Source organism: Salmo trutta, chromosome 25 (genome assembly GCF_901001165.1).
Source record: "Salmo trutta chromosome 25, fSalTru1.1, whole genome shotgun sequence".
In the NCBI taxonomy this organism is placed as follows: domain Eukaryota; kingdom Metazoa; phylum Chordata; class Actinopteri; order Salmoniformes; family Salmonidae; genus Salmo; species Salmo trutta.
In genome coordinates this window covers 3,870,641-3,894,540 of record NC_042981.1, presented here as the reverse complement: position 1 = coordinate 3,894,540, position 23,900 = coordinate 3,870,641, and the positions used below count along the sequence as shown (strand labels likewise).

Genomic DNA, 23,900 nt, shown 5'->3' with positions numbered 1-23,900 from the left:
TATTATTATTAAGCTGAAGGGCTGGAGTCGGGGCGCACAGACGGCACTCTCCATATTTAGGATAGACCTTGATGTCTATTGTAAAAGACTAAAACCAACTAGACTTGCTCTCCCAGTGTAAGCCACACGTCACCATCGAGACCACAAAGCAAAACACACAGACTGATTTCATTGTGGAAGACTAATTATATTTAAAACAGTCATTCAGTGGTCACGTCAAAAAGGCATTTGTTATTATTTAGTAAATAAAATAGTTAATTTCACTCCAGCATTTACCATACAGCCATTACATACACACATTTTAACTTATTAAAAATTAACTGGTCATTTAATACTGACTAATATAACACCAGACAGTAAATGAGCCAGCCTGGATTCATAATGGTCATTATTAACTACAAAAACAGAATCATTCTAGAGAAGGAAAAACAAATACATCAAACCTCCAAACATCTGGTCCAAAAGTGCAAACGCATCACTACGACAACTCAACTGGCACAGCCCACTAGCTTGAGCTGAGGTATTTGTGTCCAAACCACACTATGGCCACATTAGTATTATAATTTATTTTTAAAAAAAATTTAAAGCACAGTCTGCATCTCCGTTTGAGACAGTTTCATGCTTGTCGTGTAAACTCGGCTTCATTACAACCCTGTTATATTGCAGAGCTGCAGTATCCAGTCATGAGCAATACTGCGTTTTAGTGATCGTCTGTGGCGCAGACCACTGATCACTGTGTCTGTGGCGCAGACCACTGATCACCGTGTCTGTGGCACAGACCACTGATCACTGTGTCTGTGGCGCATACCACTGATCACTGTGTCTGTGGCGCATACCACTGATCACTGTGTCTGTGGCGCATACCACTGATCACTGTGTCTGTGGCGCATACCACTGATCACTGTGTCTGTGGCGCATACCACTGATCACATCTCAAATACAGTCAACATTTAAATAGTGGAGCTATGGAGACTGTCCTGTCAAGGCCAGGGCGACCAGCTGTTGATCACATCAATTACAGTTTAAATTTGAGATGAGGGCTTTTAATAGCCCGGGTACCAGTCTGTTTGTACTACTATTTTTCCAGTCTTGTCATGCCAAACAGCTGACGTAAAAACACAGATCTGGGCCCAGGCTAAAGCTTTTCACGCCATCTTAGTAAATTAGCTATATAATCCTTTAACAGGGCTTCTTAGTTTAGTCATGATTGTTTGACTGACTGTTGAACAGGTTGCCATACAGTACTATATATACACACACAGAAGATGCAACAAAATGCTTTGAAACAATTCAACTACAGCTGCAGTGCATCTGTTCTGTATGTAAAGTTTTATTCAGGAATGCCAAGTGGTTATATGTTGAAAGTCCTTAGAGTTCTAGAATGTGGTTCTAGAATGTGGTTCTAGAATGTGGTTCTAGAGTCGAAGCTGTTCCGTGTCGTCTTTGAGTGTTTGCGACTCCTGGGTGATTGGACCTCCCTCGCGGGTCTGGCCCAGGGATGACGCGATGACGTCCACCGCCATGGAAGCGGTGCTCGCCACCGCCTCACGACTCGCCCCCAGGGCTGGGTTGACCTCAACAAGATCCATCACCGACAACAACCCTGGAGATTAAACAAACACAATCTATTAGTTTCAGATCCTTTTTGTTGTAGAATGTTGCAGACAGAAAATGTACTTCAAAAAATGTTACATATTGAAATGTTACTTCATAGAAAACAGTTCTTATCGCATAAGTATATAAACCACTCATACAATGCAATAACTGTTGTCATCCTACCAAGAGTCTTGCATAGCTTAGAGGAAAAGTTTAAGTTTAATGACAGACCTTTCCCCATAATTTCTTATAAATGTATCATTATAGTGTTCCTGTGTTATGGATAATTATTGCGTGCCTGTGTTGTGGATCTCCTCTGTGATCCAGATTCCCTCTCTGTAGGTCAGACCTCCGTTTACTGGTGTCCCTGTGGCCGGGGCCAAAGACGGGTCCATCGCATCAATGTCAAAACTCAGATGGATCGGCCGCTGCTTCCTGTTGGACAAGAGAAGAAGACAACAAGTGTTCAGATTACAGTTTAGTGAATCAATCAACTTTCAACTCAAAATCATCTGTCACCTGAAAATACATTCCAGACTGTCACCTGAAAATACATTCCAGACTGTCACCTGAAAATACATTCCAGACTGTCACCTGAAAATACATTCCAGACTGTCACCTGAATACACCTATGGGGCCTAATGTAATTGACACAACGAAAGGCTCAAAGTCAGTCATACAGTAAGCTGCTTATTTAGTTTATAATATTACTCCTTAATCTTTAACAGTAATTCAATTACCTTGACAAGAGGTGGTCAAAAGTGACTTCCATGACTCTCTGAATGCCGAGCCTGTCGATGTCTCTCATTGTGAAGTACTGGATACCCAAGTCCTTTAGGATGTCGCTGTGAGGAGAAAGGAGAGTATAATGTCATGAGGAGGATGTCTGGAAGTGTATTTTAAAAACAGGTGGAATTTTCATTTCACATTTAGGTCATTTAGCACACAGTCTTATCCAGATCAACTGATGAACAACTACCAGGCTACCTGTCACGTCCTGACCATAGTAAGTTGTTATTTTCTATGGTAGAGTAGGTCAGGGTGTGACGGGGGGGTTTCTAGTGTAGTTTTTCTATGATATGTTCTAGTTTTTGTATTTCTATGTTGGGTTGTTCTAGTTTTTGTATTTCTATGTTGGGCTTTGTTTGGGATGATCTCCAATTAGAGGCAGGCAGCTGGTCATCGTTGTCTCTAATTGGAGGTCATATTTAAGTTGGTGTTTGTCCCACCTGGGTTTGTGGGAGATTGTCTTTGAGTAGTGTATGTTTCACCTCTGCGTCACGGTTTGTTGTTTTTTGTCATTCAGTTTATTTATGTATTGCATAGTTTCACAGTATAAATAAAATGTGGAACGACACACACGCTGCACTTTGGTCCGCTCCTCCTTACGACAACCGTGACACTTCCTGTGTGTACTGCGGAGGCCTGTCAGAATCTTGACCACTTTGGCCAATCAGAAGAAAAAAAACGAATCCACTGTATCTGCCTTGAGGATGCTCATAAAACTCCACAGACCTCTCTCCTCTCTCTCCTCTCTCTCCCCCCCTCTCTGCGCACTCTCCGCTCGCTCTCTCTCCTTGCGCTCTCTCTCTGCTCTTGCGCAGAGGAACCCAGAATGATATGTGACCACTTGGTTAAGGCAACACCGTTTTGCCTAGGACACCCAAACCAGAGTGGCCACCGCTGAGTCCAGGGAGCCTGACCCTCTATGGAAACTGCTGTACAGTTGGCACTATGCATTCGGGCAGGTAGTGTTCTCCTGGCATCCGCCAAACCCAGATTTGTCAGACTGCCAGATGGTGAAGCGTGATTCATCATTCCATGTCCTGGCGCTGTCCTTTCAGTACCGTTCACTTAAAATTGCCTTTTTTGTCTTTTTACTTAAAATGACATTTTAACAAGATCTGTTTGCCTACCGCCTAATAGTCATAATCATCACTTAATAATATTATTATAAATAGAAGATTATCACTTCTCACAATGGTGCTCGTTTAGTAAAGTTAGATCAAAGCTGAATCAAAATGTCACACAAGATTACATAATTATTCATTCGTATTTAACATAATAGAACTGAATATTTTATTAAAACCTTTATTTAACCAGGAAGGGCTCATTGAGATTTTTTTTAAATCTATTTTTCAAGAGCGTCCTGGCCAAGATAGGCAGCACCAAGTCATTACAAAAATTACAGACAAAACAACATCAGGAACTACAAATAATCTAGTAAAAACCATAGAATTCACAAGAGTATAACAAAATCATAAAACAGCAAATTAAAAACATTGACAGGTCAGGGAATCAGTCTCAAGATCATATACACTACCGTTTAAAAATTTGGGGTCACTTAGAAATGTCCTTGTTTTCACATGAAAACATACAAGAAATGAGTTGCAAAATGAATAGGAAATATAGTCAAGATGTTGACAAGGTTATAAAAAATGATTTTTAGTTGAAATAATAATTGTGTCCTTCAAATCTTGCTTTCGTCAAAGAATCCTCCATTTGCAGCTATTACAGCCTTGCAGACCTTTGGCATTGTAGTTGTCAATTTGTTGAGGTAATCTGAAGAGATTTCACCCCAATGCTTCCTGAAGCACCTCCCACAAGTTGGATTGGCTTGATGGGCACTTCTTACGTACCATACGGTCAAGCTGCTCCCACAACAGCTCAATAGGGTTTAGATCCGGTGACTGTGCTGGCCACTCCTCTGTCCAGTGTCTGTTCTTTTGCCCATCTTAATCTTTTATTTTCAATTGGCCAGTCTGAGATATGGCTTTTTCTTTGCAACTCTGCCTAGAAGGCCAGCATCCCGGAGTCACCTCTTCACTGTTGATGTTGAGACTGGTGTTTTGCGGGTACTATTTAATGAAGCTGCCAGTTGAGGACTTGTGAGGCATCTGCTTCTCAAACTAGACACTTTAATGTACTTGTCCTCTTGCTCAGTTGTGCACCGGGGCCTCCCACTCTTTCTATTCTGGTTAGAGACAGTTTGCATTGTTCTGTGAAGGGAGTAGTACACAGCGTTGTACGAGATCTCCAGTTTCTTGGCAATTTCAAGCATGGAATAGCCTTAATTTCTCAGAACAAGAACAGACTGACGAGTTTCAGAAGAAAGTTCTTTGTTTCTGGCCGTTTTGAGCCTGTAATTGAACCCACAAATGCTGATGCTCCAGATACTCAACTAGTCTAAAGAAGGCCAGTTTTATTGCTTCTTTTCAGCTGTGCTAACATAATTGCAAAAGGGTTTTCTAATGATCAATTAGCTAATCGAAGTTTATCATTATAAAAGGCTAAGACAACGTGCCACTGGAACAAAGTAGTGATGGCTGCTGATAATGTGCCTCTGTACGCCTGTGTAGATATTCCATTAAAGAATATCTGCCGTTTCCAGCTACAATAGTCATTTACAACATTAACAATGTCTACACTGTATTTCTGATCAATGTGATGTTATTTTAAATGGACAAAAAAAAAGTGCTTTTCTTTCAAAAACAAGGAAATTTCTAAGTGACCCCAAACCTTTGAACGGTAGTGTAATAGCATAGCATAGTAGGCCTATAACTATACTGTTACACCAACAACACCTCCTTTTGAAGCCGAATAGTCAAACAACAACAAAAATAGCATGCGCCAAAACTCAGCGTTCCCCTAATGCCACAGGATATCTGCTTTGATTGAAGCTAAACACAAGAAAGGTTAATAGTTAGTTGATACCATCAATAAGATCTAAATGCCTATTCTCATGAAACTGATTGAGATCAATCCACTGATCTGGCATAGAGCAACACATGGAGAGAGGCAGTCTGGTAAAACATGAAGAATTATCATTCCGTATGGACGGTAAAACATGAAGAATTCAAGATTGACAGTGCCTATTTTGAAATGAGGTAGCTTATGCCTAACTTGGTGTTTTGAGGGTATTAAACATTTTAATTCCTCTTTAGACAATAGCCTGTGCGTGGCCATAGCCCCACGTTGCAATTGGAGGACGCATTTTTCAAATCATATTCTATAATGATAGGCTCTTCAATAGACCACATCTGCCGGTACAAACTTTGCCGAAATTATGTTGTCATTTACATTTTGTTTGCGCTCTCTCACCTCAAAACAATAGCTATACACCACTGCTTATATAAGTTAAGTATAACTATAAGAAATATAAAATGTGTCCAATAAATTAGATCCAGCTATGTTTTTGGTTTGCTAACTTGCTAGAGCTAAGTGGCTAGATGTCAAGATCAAGCTTCATGGTTACAGCAGAGACATTCAATCCCTTCCTGGATCAAGATTAGTCTGAGTGCCAGACTCTTAATAAACTGAAGTTCCTCTCCTGGCTTTTGGCGATCTCAACATTCAATACGCGCTGGATTTACAGCGCAGTTGGTTGTTGGAAATAACATTAATAATTTCCATGACAACATGTGGAGCCTCAAATAGAATTAGAATTATAACAAAGTAAAAAACAAAACATTTAGCTGTTAGCTAGATACAGCTAATTACAGCTATGTACAGCTAATTACAGCTAGGTACAGCTAATTACAGCTAGGTACAGCTAGTTACAGCTAGGTACAGCTAATTACAGCTAGGTACAGCTAATTACAGCTAGGTACAGCTAGGTACAGCTAATTACAGCTAGGTACAGCTAGGTACAGCTAGTTACAGCTAGGTACAGCTAATTACAGCTAGGTACAGCTAGGTACAGCTAATTACAGCTAGGTACAGCTAGGTACAGCTAATTACAGCTAGGTACAGCTAGTTACAGCTAATTACAGCTAGGTACGTTTTTGTATTTTCAGGCTTAAAATCAAAACTAAGACATTTTGTGGTGGCAAATGCAGTATTTAGTTTGAGAATTTAGACATTATGTAGCAACTTTGACAGACTATGGTGTTGAACGCTGCTGAGCTGTAGTCAATGAATAGCATTCTCACATAGGTGTTCTTTTTGTCCAGGTGGGAAAGGGCAGTGTGGAGTGCAATAGAGACTGCATCATCTGTGGATCTGTTGGGACGGTATGCAAATTGGAGTGGGTCTAGTGTTTCTGGGATAATGGTGTTGATGTGAGCAATGACCAGCCTTTCAAAGCACGTCATGGCTGCTGACGTGAGTGCTACGGGGCGGTAATCATTTAGGCAGGTTACCTTCGCTTTCTTGGGCACAGGGACTATGATGGTCTGCTTGAAACATGTAGGTATTACAGACTGGGACAGGTGCGAACATGTAGGTATTACAGACTGGGACAGGTTGAAACATGTAGGTATTACAGACTGGGACAGGTTGAAACATGTAGGTATTACAGACTGGGACAGGGACAGGTGAAAACATGTAGGTATTACAGACTGGGTCAGGGACAGGTGGAAACATGTAGGTATTACAGACTGGGACAGGTGAAAAACATGTAGGTATTACAGACTGGGTCAGGGACAGGTGAAAACATGTAGGTATTACAGACTGGGACAGGGACAGGTGTAAACATGTAGGTATTACAGACTGGGACAGGTTGAAACATGTAGGTATTACAGACTGGGACAGGTTGAAACATGTCAGTGAAGTAAAGGGGATCTACAGTTGTGTCTCCTCTAGTTGCACATGTGACATGCTGGTAGAAATGAGGTATAACAGATTTAAGTTTTCCTGCATTAAAGTCTCCGGCCACTAGGAGTGCAGTTTCTGGATTAGCATTTTCTTGTTTGCTTATGGCTTTATACAGCTCGTTGAGTGCGGTCTTAGTGCCAGTATCGGTTTGTGGTGGTAAACAGACGGCTACGAAAAATATAGAGGAAACGCTCTTGGTAGATAGTGTGGTCTACAGCTATTCGTGAGGTAGTCTACCTCAGGCGAGCAAAACCTCGAGACTTCCTTAATATTAGACATTGCGCACCAGCTGTTATTGACCAATAGACACACACCATCACCCCTCGTCTTGCCGGACGTACCTGTTCTGTCCTGCCGATGCACGGAAAACCCAGCCAACTGTATATTATCCATGTCGTCGTTCAGCCACGAGTCGGTGAAACATAAGATATTACAGTTTTTAATGTCCCGTTGGTAGGATAGTCTTGAACGGAGCTCATCCAGTTTATTCTCCAGTGATTGCACTTTGGTCAATAGATTCGGACAGTAGAGGCCGGTTACCCACTCGCCGACGAATTCTCACAGAGATGGTATGAACATCTAGATACTGCCCAACCCTGGTAAACTGTGGTGTGACAGTGGTATGTGGTGTGACAGTGTGTATGTGGTGTGACAGTGTGTATGTGGTGTGACAGTGTGTATGTGGTTGAATGCACCAAGTTCAACTATAAGTCGCTCTGGATAAGAGCGTCTGCTAAATGACAAAAATGTAATGTGTTTTAACTGTGTTATAAATCGTAGTGTACAGAGTAGTGTACTTGGTAGTATACAGAGTAGTGTACTTGGTAGTATACAGAGTAGTGTACTTACTACTCTCCAGGGTCGACGTCTCTCAGGCCAATGTAGACCAGGTCCTTAGCTGACAGGAAGGGCTTCATCCAGCTGAACCCTGGCAGCTCTGGCATCTACAGACACAACAACAAAAACCACAACAGGTAACAGGTCAGTATCAGAGGAAGAGCAGTAAGGCTGTAGGGAGAATATAGCCTGGTATCCAGATCTATTAGTGTTGTATAGCCAACTCTATGGTCACTGAGGCTGTAGGGAGAATATAGCCTAGTGTTGTATAGCCAACTCTATGGTCACTGAGGCTGTAGGGAGAATATAGCCTGGTATCCAGATCTATTAGTGTTGTATAGCCATCTCTATGGTCACTGAGGCTGTAGGGAGAACATAGCCTGGTATCCAGATCTGTTGGTGTTGTATAGCCAACTCTATGGTCTCTGAGGCTGTAGGGAGAATATAGCCTGGTATCCAGATCTATTAGTGTTGTATAGCCAACTCTATGGTCTCTGAGGCTGTAGTGAGAATATAGCCTAGTGTTGTATAGCCAACTCTATGGTCACTGAGGCTGTAGGGAGAACATAGCCTGGTATCCAGATCTGTTAGTGTTGTATAGGCTGTAGGGAGAATATAGCCTGGTATCCAGATCTATTAGTGTTGTATAACCAACTCTGTGGTCACTGAGGCTGTAGGGAGAATATAGCCTAGTGTTGTATAGCCAACTCTATGGTCACTGAGGCTGTAGGGAGAACATAGCCTGGTATCCAGATCTGTTGGTGTTGTATAGCCAACTCTATGGTCTCTGAGGCTGTAGGGAGAATATAGCCTGGTATCCAGATCTGTCAGTGCTGTATAGCCAACTCTATGGTCACTGAGGCTGTAGGGAGAACATAGCCTGGTATCCAGATCTGTCAGTGCTGTATAGCCAACTCTATGGGCTCTGAGGCCACAGGGGGAACCACTTGGACATGGCACCTTCATTTGAAACCCACAGACTTCCAGGTGGTTACCCAGGCAACCAGAGAAGTAAGCATGGCCTGGGATTAGGGATCAGGCTAGTGAGAGTGCATGGCACAAGGCCATGTCTAACGAACTCTGTCATCTTACCTTGTTCTGCAGCTCTTTGAGCATGAAGGCAACTGACTGTCCGTGGAGGTTCCCTGAGGGCGAGGTGAGGGGCGTGTTTATGTCAGCGTGGGCGTCGACCCAGATCAGACACAGGTCAGGACACTGCCGGGCGTGGCCTTCCACTGAACCAATGGCCAGGCTGCGGGGGGAAAGATCAGGAAGTGGGTTAGACTCCAATATGAATAGATTTTAATGACGTGTAATACATTCTATGTGCTCCATTCCCCCCAGGGCAACGCTGACTGTGTTACACAACCCACTGATAAACCTGCTGTCGCTATGTGTTTATTTAACCTTTATTTAACTAGGCAAGTCAGTTCAGAACAAATTCCTATTTTACAATGATGGCCTACCCCGGCCCAAACCCTCCCTTGACCCGGCCCAAACCCTCCCCTAACCCGGCCCAAACCCTCCCCTAACCCGGCCCAAACCCTCCCCTAACCCGGCCAAATCCTCCCCTAACCCGGCCCAAACCCTCCCCTAACCCGGCCCAAACCCTCCCCTAACCCGGCCCAAACCCTCCCCTACCCCGGCCAAACCCTCCCCTACCCCGGCCAAACCCTCCCCTACCCCGGCCAAACCCTCCCCTAACCCGGCCAAACCCTCCTCTAACCCGGCCAAAACCTCCCCTAATCCGGCCAAAACCCTCCTCTAACCCGGCCAAACCCTCCTCTAACCCGGCCAAACCCTCCCTTAACCCGGCCAAACCCTCCCCTAACCCGGCCAAACCCTCCTCTAACCCGGCCAAAACCCTCCCCTAACCCGGCCAAACCCACCCCTAACCCGGCCCAAACCCTCCCCTAACCCGGCCCAAACCCTCCCCTAACCCGGCCCAAACCCTCCCCTAACCCGGCCAAACCCTCCTCTAACCCGGCCAAAACCTCCCCTAACCCGGCCAAACCCTCCCCTAACCCGGCCAAACCCTCCCCTAACCCGGCCAAACCCTCCCCTAACCCGGCCAAACCCTCCCCTAACCTGGCCAACGGCCAAACTCTCCCCTAACCCGGCCAAACTCTCCCCTGACCCGGCCAAACCCTCCCCTAACCCGGCCAAACCCTCCCCTAACCCGGCCAAACCCTCCACTAACCCGGCCAAACCCTCCTCTAACCCGGCCAAACCCTCCCCTAACCCGGCCCAAACTCTCCCCTAACCCGGCCCAAACCCTCCCCTAACCCGGCCCAAACCCTCCCCTAACCCGGCCAAACCCTCCTCTAACCCGGCCAAAACCTCCCCTAATCCGGCCAAACCCTCCCCTAACCCGGCCAAACCCTCCCCTAACCCGGCCAACGGCCAAACTCTCCCCTAACCCGGCCAAACTCTCCCCTAACCCGGCCCAAACCCTCCCCTAACCCGGCCCAAACCCTCCCCTAACCCGGCCCAAACCCTCCCCTAACCCGGCCAAACCCTCCTCTAACCCGGCCAAACCCTCCCCTAACCCGGCCCAAACCCTCCCCTAACCCGGCCCAAACCCTCCCCTAACCCGTACGACGCTGGGCCAATTGTGTGCCGCCCCATGTCTAAAGGTCCTAAGCCTGCCTAACGCTTCATTTCCTAACACTGTCAATGTTGCTAAAATAACAATACTGTGCTGGTTCGCAGAGAACATGAAAGGGTTGTTGTGGGGTACCTGTGGTCTCCTCCAAGCATGATGGTAGTGTTTCCGGCACCCACAGCGTTGCTGACGGCCCCTGACAGCAGTTTGTTAGCTCTGCCCACAGTGCGAGGGAAGGGGATGTGCATGTAGGGCTCGTCCTTCTCCAGATGCTGGAAGCTCAGGTCTCCAAAATCATGCACTGGGTAATCTGCACAAGGAAATAAAAAGGTATGGTTTACTACACACTGGCTTAATTTAACAGCAAATGGTATGGATGAATTGGAGCATGAATGGTAATGTAGCAGATGGCTTAGTGCAGCTAGAAGTACTGTGGCCCCGGATCCTGAGAGCCAGAAGTACTGTGGCCCCGGATCCTGATCGCTAGAAGTACTGTGGCCCCAGATCCTGAGAGCTAGAACTACTGTGGCCCCAGATCCTGAGAGCTAGAACTACTGTGGCCCCAGATCCTGAGAGCTGGAAGTACTGTGGCCCCAGATCCTGAGAGCTAGAACTACTGTGGCCCCAGATCCTGAGAGCTGGAAGTACTGTGGCCCCAGATCCTGAGAGCTGGAAGTACTGTGGCCCCAGATCCTGAGAGCTAGAACTACTGTGGCCCCAGATCCTGAGAGCTGGAAGTACTGTGTTCCCAGATCCTGAGAGCTGGAAGTACTGTGTTCCCAGATCCTGAGAGCTGGAAGTACTGTGTTCCCAGATCCTGAGAGCTAGAAGTACTGTGTTCCCAGATCCTGAGAGCTAGAAGTACTGTGTCCCCTGATCCTGAGCACTAGAAGTACTGTTGCCCCGGATCCTGAGAGCTAGAACTACTGTGTTCCCAGATCCTGATCCTGAGAGCTAGAAGTACTGTGGCCCCAAATCCTGATAGCTAGAAGTGCTGTGGCCCCTAATCCTGAGAGCTAGAAGTACTGTGGCCCCTGATCCTGAGAGCTAGAAGTACTGTGGCCCCTGATCCTGAGAGCAAGAAGTACTGTGGCCCCTAATCCTGAGAGCTAGAAGTACTGTGGCCCCTGATCCTGAGAGCAAGAAGTACTGTGGCCCCTGATCCTGAGAGCGAGAAGTGCTGTGGCCCCAGATTCATAAGTGGCCTTGGCCAGTTCGTGCCCCGGTTTATCAGGGCAGAATTTCCACTGTCACATTAAGCGTTAGGTAGACTACATGTCTTTGAGGCATTAGTTTAACTCTTTCTCCAAAATCAAATCAAATCAAATTTATTTATATAGCCCTTCGTACATCAGCTGAAATCTCAAAGTGCTGTACAGAAACCAGGCCTAATACCCCAAACAGCAAGCAATGCATGTGAAAGAAGCACGGTGGCTAGGAAAAACTCCCTAGGAAAAACTCCCTAGAAAGGCAAAAAACCTAGGCAGAAACCTAGAGAGGAACCAGGCTATGAGGGGTGGCCAGTCCTCTTCTGGCTGTGCCGGGTGGATATTATAACAGAACATGGTCAAGATGTTAAAATGTTCATAAATGACCAGCATGTTCAAATAATAATAATCATAGTAGTTGTCCAGGCTCTGATGTCCAACCCCCTTTACCCTGGCTCTCCTCACACACCCCTCTCCATATCATCTCTGATGTCCAATCCCCTTTACCCTGGCTCTCCTCACACACCCCTCTCCATACCATCTCTGATGTCCAATCCCCTTTACCCTGGCGCTCTTCCCACACCCCTCTCCATATCATCTCTGATGTCCAATCCCCTTTACCCTGGCGCTCTTCCCACACCCCTCTCCATATCATCTCTGATGTCCAATCCCCTTTACCCTGGCTCTCCTCACACACCCCTCTCCATACCATCTCTGATTGACGAGGTGGAGTCATTCAAGCCGTTTGCTGGAACCGCTGTCTGTCTGTCTGACTGGGCACTACTTTCCATGTGTCCTATTTCCCATGTGTGTCCTCTCAGGTTTCCCCAAGACCAGATCACCCTCTGATACCACGGCAACGGCAGAGTAAACAGAGGAATTTCTCCAGAAAGTGGGCTGCGCCGACGCTACTGGTATCGGCACCTCGGACTAATGACTTATGTGTTGGCTAATATTTCTGCATTACCAAATGAGGAGAGAGACAAACTTCACACACCAGTCAGAGTTATACTTATAACTACATCTTTAATAATAAAGATGCTTTTGCAAAAGCCCTTTGACTTTTAATGATGCGCCATCTCTAATGAACCATTGAAAAGTGACTACACAAAAGTACAAAGATCTTTTATAGCCAAGATACACCCCTCTCAACGTACATGACGAACCACAGATACATAGAATGGGTCACAAGGTTAAGATTTGTATGAAAGATATCTATAAAACATAGCAGACAGCAACTGCTGTGTCAACAAGTTTCAATGTATAGACCAGTGTCTGGTCCTCCTACTCCAAACTGGACCCGTCTCTCCCTGGTACGGTATAGAACAGACCAGTGTCTGGTCCTCCTACTCCAAACTGGACCCGTCTCTCCCTGGTACGGTATAGAACAGACCAGTGTCTGGTCCTCCTACTCCAAACTGGACCCGTCTCTCCCTGGTACGATATAGAACAGACCAGTGTCTGGTCCTCCTACTCCAAACTGGACCCGTCTCTCCCTGGTACGGTATAGAACAGACCAGTATCTGGTCCTCCTACTCCAAACCGTCTCTCCCTGGTACGGTATAGAACAGAACCATTAGCTCCATGTTCTCTGGAATGCTCTTTTAGGCTTTATTACCCAAAGACATCGTAAATCTCCTCTGTCCGTGCCATCCTCAGTAGAACAAACACACCCAATAGTTTAACAGAATACCTTATTCTGTCGAATATTACAACCGTTATAATACAATACAAGCATTATAACATAATCTTGCAATGTTCCACGACACTTATGAGTTGAAGTAAACAAGAAATTTGAGACGCCACTTGTAGGTGACAATGTTCCATTTGATAGCGGTGTCGTGTCACACTGCTGGTCGGGGGGGGGGGGACCAATGTGGTGCCCCGTTACCATCTAAGACAGGGATGGAAAACTCCAGTCCTCAGGGGCCAGAGTAGTGTCACCCCCCCCCCCCCCACCCACCCCCATTCTTAGCAAACACAGCTGATTAAACTAATTGCATTCTAAACTGAAAATGATGAACAGTTGATTATTGGAGTCAGGTGTGTTAGCTGGGGCAAAAGTTTCACACCAATCAGGTCCCCTTGGGGACTGGAATTACTCTCCCTGATCTAAGATCTCTCCCCATGTTACCATCTTAGATCTCTGGACAGGAATAGCTCAACCCAGTGCCTCTCTGTTAATGTAATCATAATTTAATATGTTTTTGAACTTGACTCAATGTCAGTGATATTTAATGCGGTTGACAGGGCTAGAGTTCCCCTTCTTGGCAAGTGCACAATGTCTGATCATTTCAGCTATAAAGGAGGATACAATTTATAGTCTCCCTGTTGCCAAAATTGGCATTAGCAGAAGTAAGGCTATTTACTTTCCATACTTTTGTTTTTTAATAAAAGGCCCATTTTTAGCAGTTTGAAGTCCACTTTTAGAGACAACCTAAATAACACCATATGTACATGCTTGGGCACAGCAGGAGATGTCCAAAGCAGTTGAGGCCAAAGCTCTCTATAGACTAGACTATAGGCCATACTCAAGGATGAGTAAAATGGAACATTTCGTTCCCAAGGAGCTGTAAATTACAATTGAGGCCCACCCAGACTATATGAGGCCCACCCAGACTATATGAGGCCCATCCAGACTATATGAGGCCCACCCAGACTATATGAGGCCCACCCAGACTATATGAGGCCCACCCAGACTATATGAGGCCCACCCAGACTATATGAGGCCCATCCAGACTATATGAGGCCCACCCAGACTATGAGGCCCATCCAGACTATATGAGGCCCACCCAGACTATATGAGGCCCACCCAGACTATATGAGGCCCATCCAGACTATATGAGGCCCACCCAGACTATGAGGCCCATCCAGACTATATGAAGCCCACCCAGACTATATGAGGCCCACCCAGACTAGGCCTAACACTACACCTACAGCTAGGCTAGTTAAAAGGGTTTAAGCTTAAATGCCATAAAATCTCCTAAAACTAGTATCTTCATAAAATTAATCGGGTTTGATGTCTTTCCAAAAGTATGTCAGTAGTCCACATCCGACAACGGGGGAAAAAAAGGGCATCTAAAGATAGGCTTCTCGTATTACACCGCCGGCCGGCCACAGGAACCGTTGATGGCATAACTGCCTAGAAACTGACAAGAAGCGTCCTTGTCTTGCCATGTGCGCGCTCCAGCTGAGTGCTCAGAGACACAAGCCAGGCTAAGATTACAGGGACATGACTTGCACATTCCAGAATTGAACCTAAACTTGAAGTGAAAAGCTTTATTATGAGATTGTTTGTGTCTGATAAATATCCACTCTCTGGGACATCCCAGTCCTCATTTTTTATTTTTTATTAATTGATAATAATCTACTGGTTTAGAAAGGTAAACATCTTGCCTGACGAAATGAGTGTGTATCTTTGTTCAGATTGGTCCATAGTCTCCCCAGGCAGATGGGTGGTCTGCCACATTAACAATGTTTCTAGACTAACGGACGCTTTAAACATGGCCTGTTTTGCTGATAAATAACCGTTCAACGGGGGATTCCTAGCCTAGCAAATAGTGATGGGTTTCTCTTCTCACAATTAGGATCTGACCACATAATATGTCATGTATGACTCGATCATAATCCATTGGTTTAGAAGTGGCAGCATCTTGTCTGAAATGTGAAATTTATGCGCCTCCTTGCTCAGATTAATCAATGGTCGGGAAAAACAAGCCCGTGGTTTACTCTGGATTGGAACTCACAGTCTGGGTGTTTACTGGCGCATGGAGCCGGGTGTGTGACTGCAGTCTCGCTGTTACACACACACACACACACAAAAACAAAAAAAAATCGTATCGTCTTTCAAGCATTCAAGGCAGCGATAGGGCCCCCTATTCATCTATGATAGGCAGAAGTGTACAAAGGGAAGGCTGCAAGGGGAGGAGAGAACTTGTTTTCCGGAGAAAGCTCTGTGCACGCCGGCCCCGGGAACGGTTGATTGCATAACTGACTGTACAGTGACGAGAGCAGACTTGCCCATCCTTTCTCGCACGTGTGACCCAACAAAACCGTTCTTTTAATTACAAGGATGTTATCCTTATAGATTAAAAAAAAAAACTATTATCTGTGTTGATCGCAAGCATTCAAGGTCTGAGCAATACTTGTGTTTTGATTTCTTGGTTTGACAATATTAAGACAATACACATTTATGTTAAAGACTGACGTAATACACAGCCTAATGCTTTACTTCCGAGAACTGAATGACTCAGGGAAGCAGCTCTTGCATGAATCATTAACCTATTTTAGGGTTAGAATAAGTATTACAAGATAATTTTAGTCCAACAGTACATTTAGCCGTTTGTTTTTAAAACACATGAATAAGTTGTTCCATCATTTACCCAGGTTTGAAAGCCTCTCGATCAGACCGGCATCCCTTATGGCTTTGGGTCCATGTTCCACCCCTCTCCTTTTCTAAAGGAAATAACAGCAAAGTTCAATAATTCTGGTAAACGAAATAACCTAATCAAAATAACCATATTAAAACGAATGGTTTCTAAAAGGATATGAGTTTTTTTTTTCCCTTACCTGTCCTTTTGAAAATGGGGCTCCTATAACAGCCACAGAATGAGCTCTGCTCTGACAGGTACTGTTGAGTTGTGTCCGTAGAAGACGACGCAGTGGGCCTCTCAAAGCCATTTTAAAATCCTATTGACTTCAAAAAATAATTTATAACGACCAAGGCTGAGATTCAAAAGTGGATTTCAAATCCTCTTCTTGTAGGATCCCAGTCTGACGATGGCGACGCTTTGATGTGAGCGCACGTCGGAGAGGGGATGCTTTTACGCTCTTCTGATCTCATAAATATTCATGAAGAGATGAATGGCGGTCAGGATTAAGAGCACGATCAACTGAAATTTGTCTCTAAATACCTTTGTAGAGTTTGAAAATATTTTAACCCTATATCACATACAAATTCACCCAATGCCACGCGTTAAATCTGAAAACACAAGAATTAATTCCGTGTCCTTATTCAGAAATCCCGTTACCTCATTAAGGAAGACATGCGTCAATACTGTACACGACGCCTTCGAACTAGCCAATGAGATGTGTCCAATAGATGGGTTTGTTCCAAAGGCTTGTCTTGTGTTTCCAAAATGCACCCATTGTCCCGCAATTTCTAAGGGCAGACATTTTTTTTTTTAACTAGGCAAGTCAGTTAAGAACAAATTCTTATTTTCAATGACTGTACAGCATTGTTCAGAACGACTGATTTTTACCTTGTCAGCTCGGGGACCGTGCAACCTTTCGGTTACTAATCCAACGCTCTAACCACTAGGCTACCTGCCGCCCCAAATTTCCACATACACAGCAAACCGTGGTTGACAAATGTGTTGCTTAACCTGGATGTCTGCCTTCCATAATAGTTCAAAACATAGCCTATCAGATGTCCAGCTGACCATAAACGACGTGCCTTACTAGTGGCTATTCTGCCTTCTCCTATAAATAGATGGTAGGCTATAGGTATAGCCTAGAGTCCTAGGCTTCTTGAAATATGAATATATTATTAGAATATTTATTATTATTTATTTTTTCCCCCTCAAGGAAACTTCTTTTTGGAGTGGTTCATAAAATGAATAAATAACATAAACAGAAGTAGCTAGGTTAACATAAAAACAAATGAAAACAAACAAACAAACAGTGCTTGTGCCGTTCTCCATGGTGATGGCTGGGCCGGTGTCTCTGTTATTTGATCAGGAGAGTTTATGCTGTGCGGTAGCCCCCTAGGCTAGTACAGGCATTGGCTTGCAAATGGGAAGCTAGCTGTTATACTGAAAAATAGAATTTAACAGAAAGTAGCACACCAATTGCCAAAAGGGTACATCCATGGGTAAAAATACAGTGGTTTGTGTCTGTTATTCTGTGTTGTGTTACCTGTTTTTGAGCAACAAAAAAAAAAAACTGGTGTGAGGCGAAGTTTACTATACTAAACAGGGTTATTTTTGCTACAGAATTTACATTTCTGTCGACCTCAAGCGTTGAAAAATATTAACGCTCTTTAAAAAAAAAGAAGAAGAAACATATCCCATAATGCATTGCGAAAAAAAACCATCATTTTTAGCGGCATAACGTAGCTAACAAATTAGCTCTTGAAGACAGATAAAAAAATATTGTTCATTAAGGTTATACACGGTTACAGTGTGTGTATACATCGCCCAGTTTCAGGTATGTACGTCCCACTTTTTTAGCAAAAGTTTATAACGTTAGAATAGCTAGCAAGTTAGCGACATTAGTTAGCTAGCTATTTAGCTTGCTTGGTAGCATCAGTAGCTTCACCAACGATGGCTAATAGGAAGTGTGTAATAGAAAGAGCTTATTCTATTAACTAGGTAGCCAGCTGGCCTACACGATTTAACTTTATTGGTGTAATGTTTAACGTCAATTGTAGGACATATAGGCTAAACAAACACCCAGTTTAGCTGTTAACTAAGCTAGCCTAGCTTGCTATCTCCGCAGGCCAGAAGGTATCCATAGGTTCCCTCATGCCATGGTAATCCTTGAACCTGTCCTTCTCTTACATTTCATCCAGGTAACTACACCTTCCAAGATGTCGTACCCCCCTCACCTGAACCGCCTCCCCCAGTTACCCCCCGGGATTTGCCCTCCCCAGTTCGCGGGGTTCCCCCAGGGAGTCCCAGCAGGTGAGATATATTTTAGTCTGAGTGATAAAACTGGATGTTATCAGAGGCCTCTGCTACCAGAACCACTTTTTCAGTTCTCTAATGATCTATTGCTATGTTGATCACGTTTATTGATCTGATCTTCTGTTTATATACTATTGCAATGCTTAAAGGCAAGATCAATGCCAGTGGTCTGGACAGACCATAATACTGTTCTGTGGTCTGGGAAAATGCAACAGCATGTGACATTAGGAGGCTGCATATTGGACAGAACAAAGCAGCAAGGATTGTTTTAAAGTGGAGATATGGTTCTTCTGTTGTCATCATGGGAGGTCATTGATAATTGGAAGAAAAAACAAAACATGCTTATTTTATTTCATAACAGTATTCAGTTGGTAAGAGACAGACATTCAGTCAATACTAGGAATAAATTGTCCACCATCTATTTTAATTTAACCTTTATTTAACGAGGCAAGTCAGTTAAGAACAAATTCTTATTTACAAATGACGGCCTACACCGGCCAAACCTGGACGACGACTGGGCCAATTGTGCGCTGCCCTATGGGACTCCTAATCACAGCCAGTTAGGATACAGCCTGGATGTATGCGTTATCCAGACAGAAAAGAGAAATGGACAAAATAACATTTATCTGAGCAAACCAGTTACCTTTCAATGTATAAATGCAAGCAATACTTTAGAAATATTTTGTACAATCAAATACATGTGAAGGTTATGCAGGACTATGGTAGATGAATGAACCAATCTATCTAGCCAATATGTCAGAGTATTATGTCTGCACTTTGTAACAGTGGGTTGTCAACATGTGACATGGGATTTTTGTATTATACATTGTATTTTAATGTTTAAGGACTCTTAGAAGATTAGTCCAAATGAGGACTAAAAGAGATCCTAATAAAATCGAATCAACACATAACTTTTGATGGTCAAGTGCAGTGGTGTATTAGGGAGAGAATCTTGCCAGTATCTTACTGCAGATTCATCTGATGTGTCTCTGTGTCTTCTTCGAGGTACGCCCATGATTCCAGTCCACATGGGGATTATGACCTCTGCACCCGCTGTAAGCCTCGACTGTTGTTGTTACACAAACAAACACACACACACATACATACACAAACAAATAAACAAACACACACATACATAAACAAACACACACACACATGCATACACAAACAAATAAACAAACACACACATACACAAACAAATAAACAAACACACACACAAAAACGCACAAACACACACACACACACAAACTCCCCTCTCCTAATGTGTGTGTTGTATTATTGTATTGCAGGTCCTGGTTCCTACCACAGTGTCTATGGTCCAGATGCCTCCTGCCCCTAGGAAGGAACTGAACCCAGTCAGACTCAAGGAGAATGAGGAGGGGGGCGGTGGAGGCCCCACCACTACAGTGTTTGTAGGGAACATCTCAGAGAAGGCTTCAGACATGCTGGTCAGACAGCTGTTAGCGGTGAGCACTGAGCAGGGCATGGAAACAGGGGGATTTTAACCTTCTGTTTGTGTTTTATTTGTGATCTGGTTTCTCTTGAGGCTTTTTCTTGCCACTGCGCTTCTTCTTGGTTTCTAGGCCAGGTTACTGTAAAGCACTTTGTGACAACAGTTTATGTAAAAAGGGCTTTTATAAAGTAGTGTTGTCCACAATACCAGTATTGCGATAAGACAATACTCGGTTTTCCATGGCAAAAAAAACAAAACAATGAAGCTGACTAATCTCGTATGTTCCTCAGCCAAATTTTTGTGAACTCAGTGCGGTTCGCTTAAATAATTTTTGTGCAGTGTGAACACTCTCTAAAGGAACTCAGACCCTTCAAAAGAGCCCCTGAAGTAAACTCGAACGGAGACCATCTTGAGAGGCGTTCTGAGTTCGGTACGCTTGAATTCCGCGATCCTGTTCCCTTCCCTATAACCCCTTTTACATCGGTGCCACAAAAAGAGAGAAAATGGTGTTGCAGGTTCATGGGAAAGAAACACGTGCTGTTTTTTTGGGGGTTTTGTACTGACACAATGTTGAGATTATTGGTTTGCATCGGATGTAATTGTTTGTGATATGTGATCAACAGGCTAAGAGAGCTTCATCAGCTGTATATTGTTTTTGTAGTTTGGATAGCGTGAGAAGACCAATATATTTGGTGAGAATCACGACAGGGTACAAAATCAATGCTAGCTCTTAAAGGGACAGTAGCCTACATTTTGAGTGTACAATTTTAAATTACAGCATTATTTAATCTACTGTATTCTTCTGCAATTTATTCTGTTTCCAGTAATATTTACATGTTAATATGATCTTCTGATTATAATTACTATGTGTCATCTTTTATATTAGGTTCCAAAATGTAAGTTGGTATATCTAGCTGTCTGATAACACGTTCTGATTTAATGGCTTGTCTTGCACTTTTGTAAAATCCCAGAGTGCATTGAGTGAATGTTGGGGGGAGAAAAAAAATCTTGGTTCCTTCGTAACTATAGCCATGTGAATACAAAGAGGACTCTCTCTCACAAAATAGGTGAACTGGCAAAATAGTTGAGTCCTCATTCAAAGGCAGTGTGAATACAACGAGAACTGAGTTATTTTTAGCCCAGAGTTCACTTTAAAAAGGACTGAGATCTGTTATTTTGATAAGGACTAAACACCCAACCTGGTGTAGGTAAAATATTGTGTGACATTCGGCGCATTCGGGAAAGTATTCAGACCCCTTGCATTTTTCCACATTTTGTTTCGCGTCACAGCCTTTATTCTAAAATTGATTAAATTAATTGGTTTCTTCATCAATCTAAACACAATACCCCATAATGACATCACAATACCCCATAATGACGTCACAATACCCCATAATGACGTCACAATACCCCATAATGACGTCACAATACCCCATAATGACGTCACAATACCCCATAATGACGTCACAATACCCCATAATGACGTCACAATACCCCATAATGACGTCACAATACCCCATAATGACATCACAATACCCCATAATGACGTCACAATACCCCATAATGACGTCACAATACCCCATAATGACAAAGCAAAAACAGATTTTTAGAATTTTTTTGCAAATGTATTAATATAAAAAAAAAACAGATACCTTATTTACATACAGTACCAATCAAAAGTTTGGACACACCTACTCATTCAGTGGTTTTTCTTTATTTTCACTATTTTCTACATTGTAGAATTATAGTGAAGACATCAAAACTCAAATTATTTGGGCTGCATCTCAAATATACAATTTTTGATTTGTTTAACACTTTTTTTTGGTTACTACATGATTCAATATGTGTTATTTCATAGTTTTGATGTCTTCACTATTATTCAACAATGTAGAAAATAGTAAAAATAAAGAAAAACCTTGGAATGAGTAGGTGTCCAAACTTTTGACTGGTACTGTAAGAATTCAGACCCTTTGCTATGAGACTCATCCTTGAGATGTTTCTACAACTTGATTGGAGTCCACCAAAAAAGGTCTGCAGCATTGAAGGTCCCCAAGAACACAGTGTCCTCCATCATTCTTAAATGGAAGAAGTTTGGAACCACCAAGTCTCTTCCTAGAGCTGGCCGCCCCACCAAACTAAGCAATTGGGGGAGAAGGGCCTTGGTCAGAGATGTGACCAAGAACCCAATGGTCACCCCGACAGAGCCTCAGAGTCCCTCTGTAGAGATGGGAGAACCTTCCAAAAGGACAACCATCTCTGCAGCACCCCACCAATTAGGCCTTTATGGTAGAGTGGCCAGACGGAAGCCACTCCTCAGTAAAAGGCACATGACAGCACGCTTGGAGTTTGCCAAAAGGCACCTAAAGGACTCTGACCATGAGAAACACGATTCTCTGGTCTGATGAAACCAAGATTGAACTCTTTGGCCTGAATGTCAAGCATCACACTTGGAGGAAACCTGGCACCATTCCTACGGTGAAGCATGGTGGTGGTAGCATCATGCTGTGGGGGATGTTTTTCAGCGGCAGGGACTGGGAGACTAGTCAGGATCAAGGGAAAGATGAATGGAGCAAAGTACAGAGAGATCCTTGAAGAAAACCTCAGACTGGGGCGAAGGTTCACCTTCCGACAGGACAACGACCCTAAGCACACAGCCAAGACAATGTAGGAGTGGCTTCGGGACAAGTCTCTGAATGTCCTTGAGTGGCCCAGCCAGAGCCCGGACTTGAACCCGATCGAACATCTCTGGAGAGAACTGAAAATAGCTGTGCAGCGACGCTCCCCATCCAACCTGTCAGAGCTTGAGAAGATCTGCAGAGAAGAATGGGAGAAACTCCCCAAATACAGGTGTGCCAAGCTTGTAGCATCATAACCAAGAAGACTCGAGGCTGTAATCGCTGCCAAAGGTGCTTCAACAAAGTACTGAGTAAAGGGTCAGAATACATCTGTGTAAAATGTTATATTTCATAAAAAAAATAAAAAAAAGTAATAAATGAGCTAAAATTTATACAAAAAACTGTTTTTGCTTTGTCATTATGAGGTATTGTGTGTAGATTGATGAAGAGAAAAAAAAATATTTAATCCATTTTAGAATAAGGCTGTAACGTAACAAAATGGGGGGGAAAAGTCAAGGGGTTTGAATACTTTCCGAAATGAACTGTAGCTCTGGGAAAACAAATATGCCTCTGGGCGTCAACAGAAAGCTTTGTGTTTTCGACATTAAGAGCATTCTTTGCCACGATTCTTCTGTGTATCGTGATCCTGGTGTCGTAATAACCCTGATATGAAGTTTATTAACCAAGCGGATGGAACGATGATGGATCACTCTGACAGTTGGTATTTTAGTCACAGATGACTGATCTCCGTGTCCTTCCACCATCCTGTAGAAATGTGGCCTCGTCCTGAGCTGGAAGAGGGTCCAAGGAGCTTCTGGGAAACTGCAAGGTAAAAACAAAACAGGTACAATACTTCTACTATACTTACCCTCCTTTCATTGTTATGTTGTTACCGCCAAGCCTGTGTAGTTAGCGCCAAGCCTGTGTAGTTACCGCCAAGCCTGTGTAGTTAGCGCCAAGCCTGTGTAGTTACCGCCAAGCCTGTGTAGTTAGCGCCAAGCCTGTGTAGTTACCGCCAAGCCTGTGTAGTTAGCGCCAAGCCTGTGTAGTTAGCGCCAAGCCTGTGTAGTTAGCGCCAAGCCTGTGTAGTTAGCGCCAAGCCTGTGTAGTTAGCGCCAAGCCTGTGTAGTTAGCGCCAAGCCTGTGTAGTTAGCGCCAAGCCTGTGTAGTTAGCGCCAAGCCTGTGTAGTTAGCGCCAAGCCTGTGCAGTTAGCGCCAAGCCTGTGCAGTTAGCGCCAAGCCTGTGCAGTTAGCGCCAAGCCTGTGCAGTTACCGCCAAGCCTGTGCAGTTAGCGCCAAGCCTGT

The 23,900-nt window shown here is 43.9% G+C and overlaps 2 protein-coding genes across 3 annotated transcripts in view; one reads left to right on the top strand and one right to left on the bottom strand.

Annotated features, from left to right (window-relative positions):
* Nucleotides 1–166: 166 nt before the first annotated feature.
* On the bottom strand, nucleotides 167–16,679 carry arg2 (arginase 2). The gene is made up of 8 exons (XM_029712677.1): nucleotides 16,411–16,679; nucleotides 16,224–16,296; nucleotides 10,769–10,943; nucleotides 9,121–9,280; nucleotides 8,041–8,135; nucleotides 2,337–2,441; nucleotides 1,895–2,031; nucleotides 167–1,603 (listed from the first exon to the last, which is right to left on the bottom strand). The coding sequence occupies exons 1-8, from the start codon at nucleotides 16,519–16,521 to the stop codon at nucleotides 1,416–1,418; spliced, it is 1,044 nt and encodes a 347-aa protein (XP_029568537.1). The 5' UTR covers nucleotides 16,522–16,679; the 3' UTR covers nucleotides 167–1,415.
* Nucleotides 16,680–17,916: 1,237 nt separating this feature from the next.
* LOC115161865 (RNA-binding protein 25) overlaps nucleotides 17,917–23,900 on the top strand; it is a 39,208-nt gene continuing 33,224 nt past the window's right edge. The window contains exons 1-5 of one of the 2 annotated variants that reach the window (XM_029712675.1): nucleotides 17,917–18,048; nucleotides 18,413–18,524; nucleotides 19,533–19,582; nucleotides 19,817–19,993; nucleotides 23,367–23,424. In XM_029712675.1, coding sequence (XP_029568535.1) covers nucleotides 18,431–18,524; nucleotides 19,533–19,582; nucleotides 19,817–19,993; nucleotides 23,367–23,424 — 379 coding nt within the window. In that variant the 5' untranslated portion in view covers nucleotides 17,917–18,048; nucleotides 18,413–18,430. Of the gene's footprint in view, nucleotides 18,049–18,412; nucleotides 18,525–19,532; nucleotides 19,583–19,816; nucleotides 19,994–23,366; nucleotides 23,440–23,900 lie in introns of both variants that reach the window. The other variant, XM_029712674.1, reaches the window with a different exon arrangement.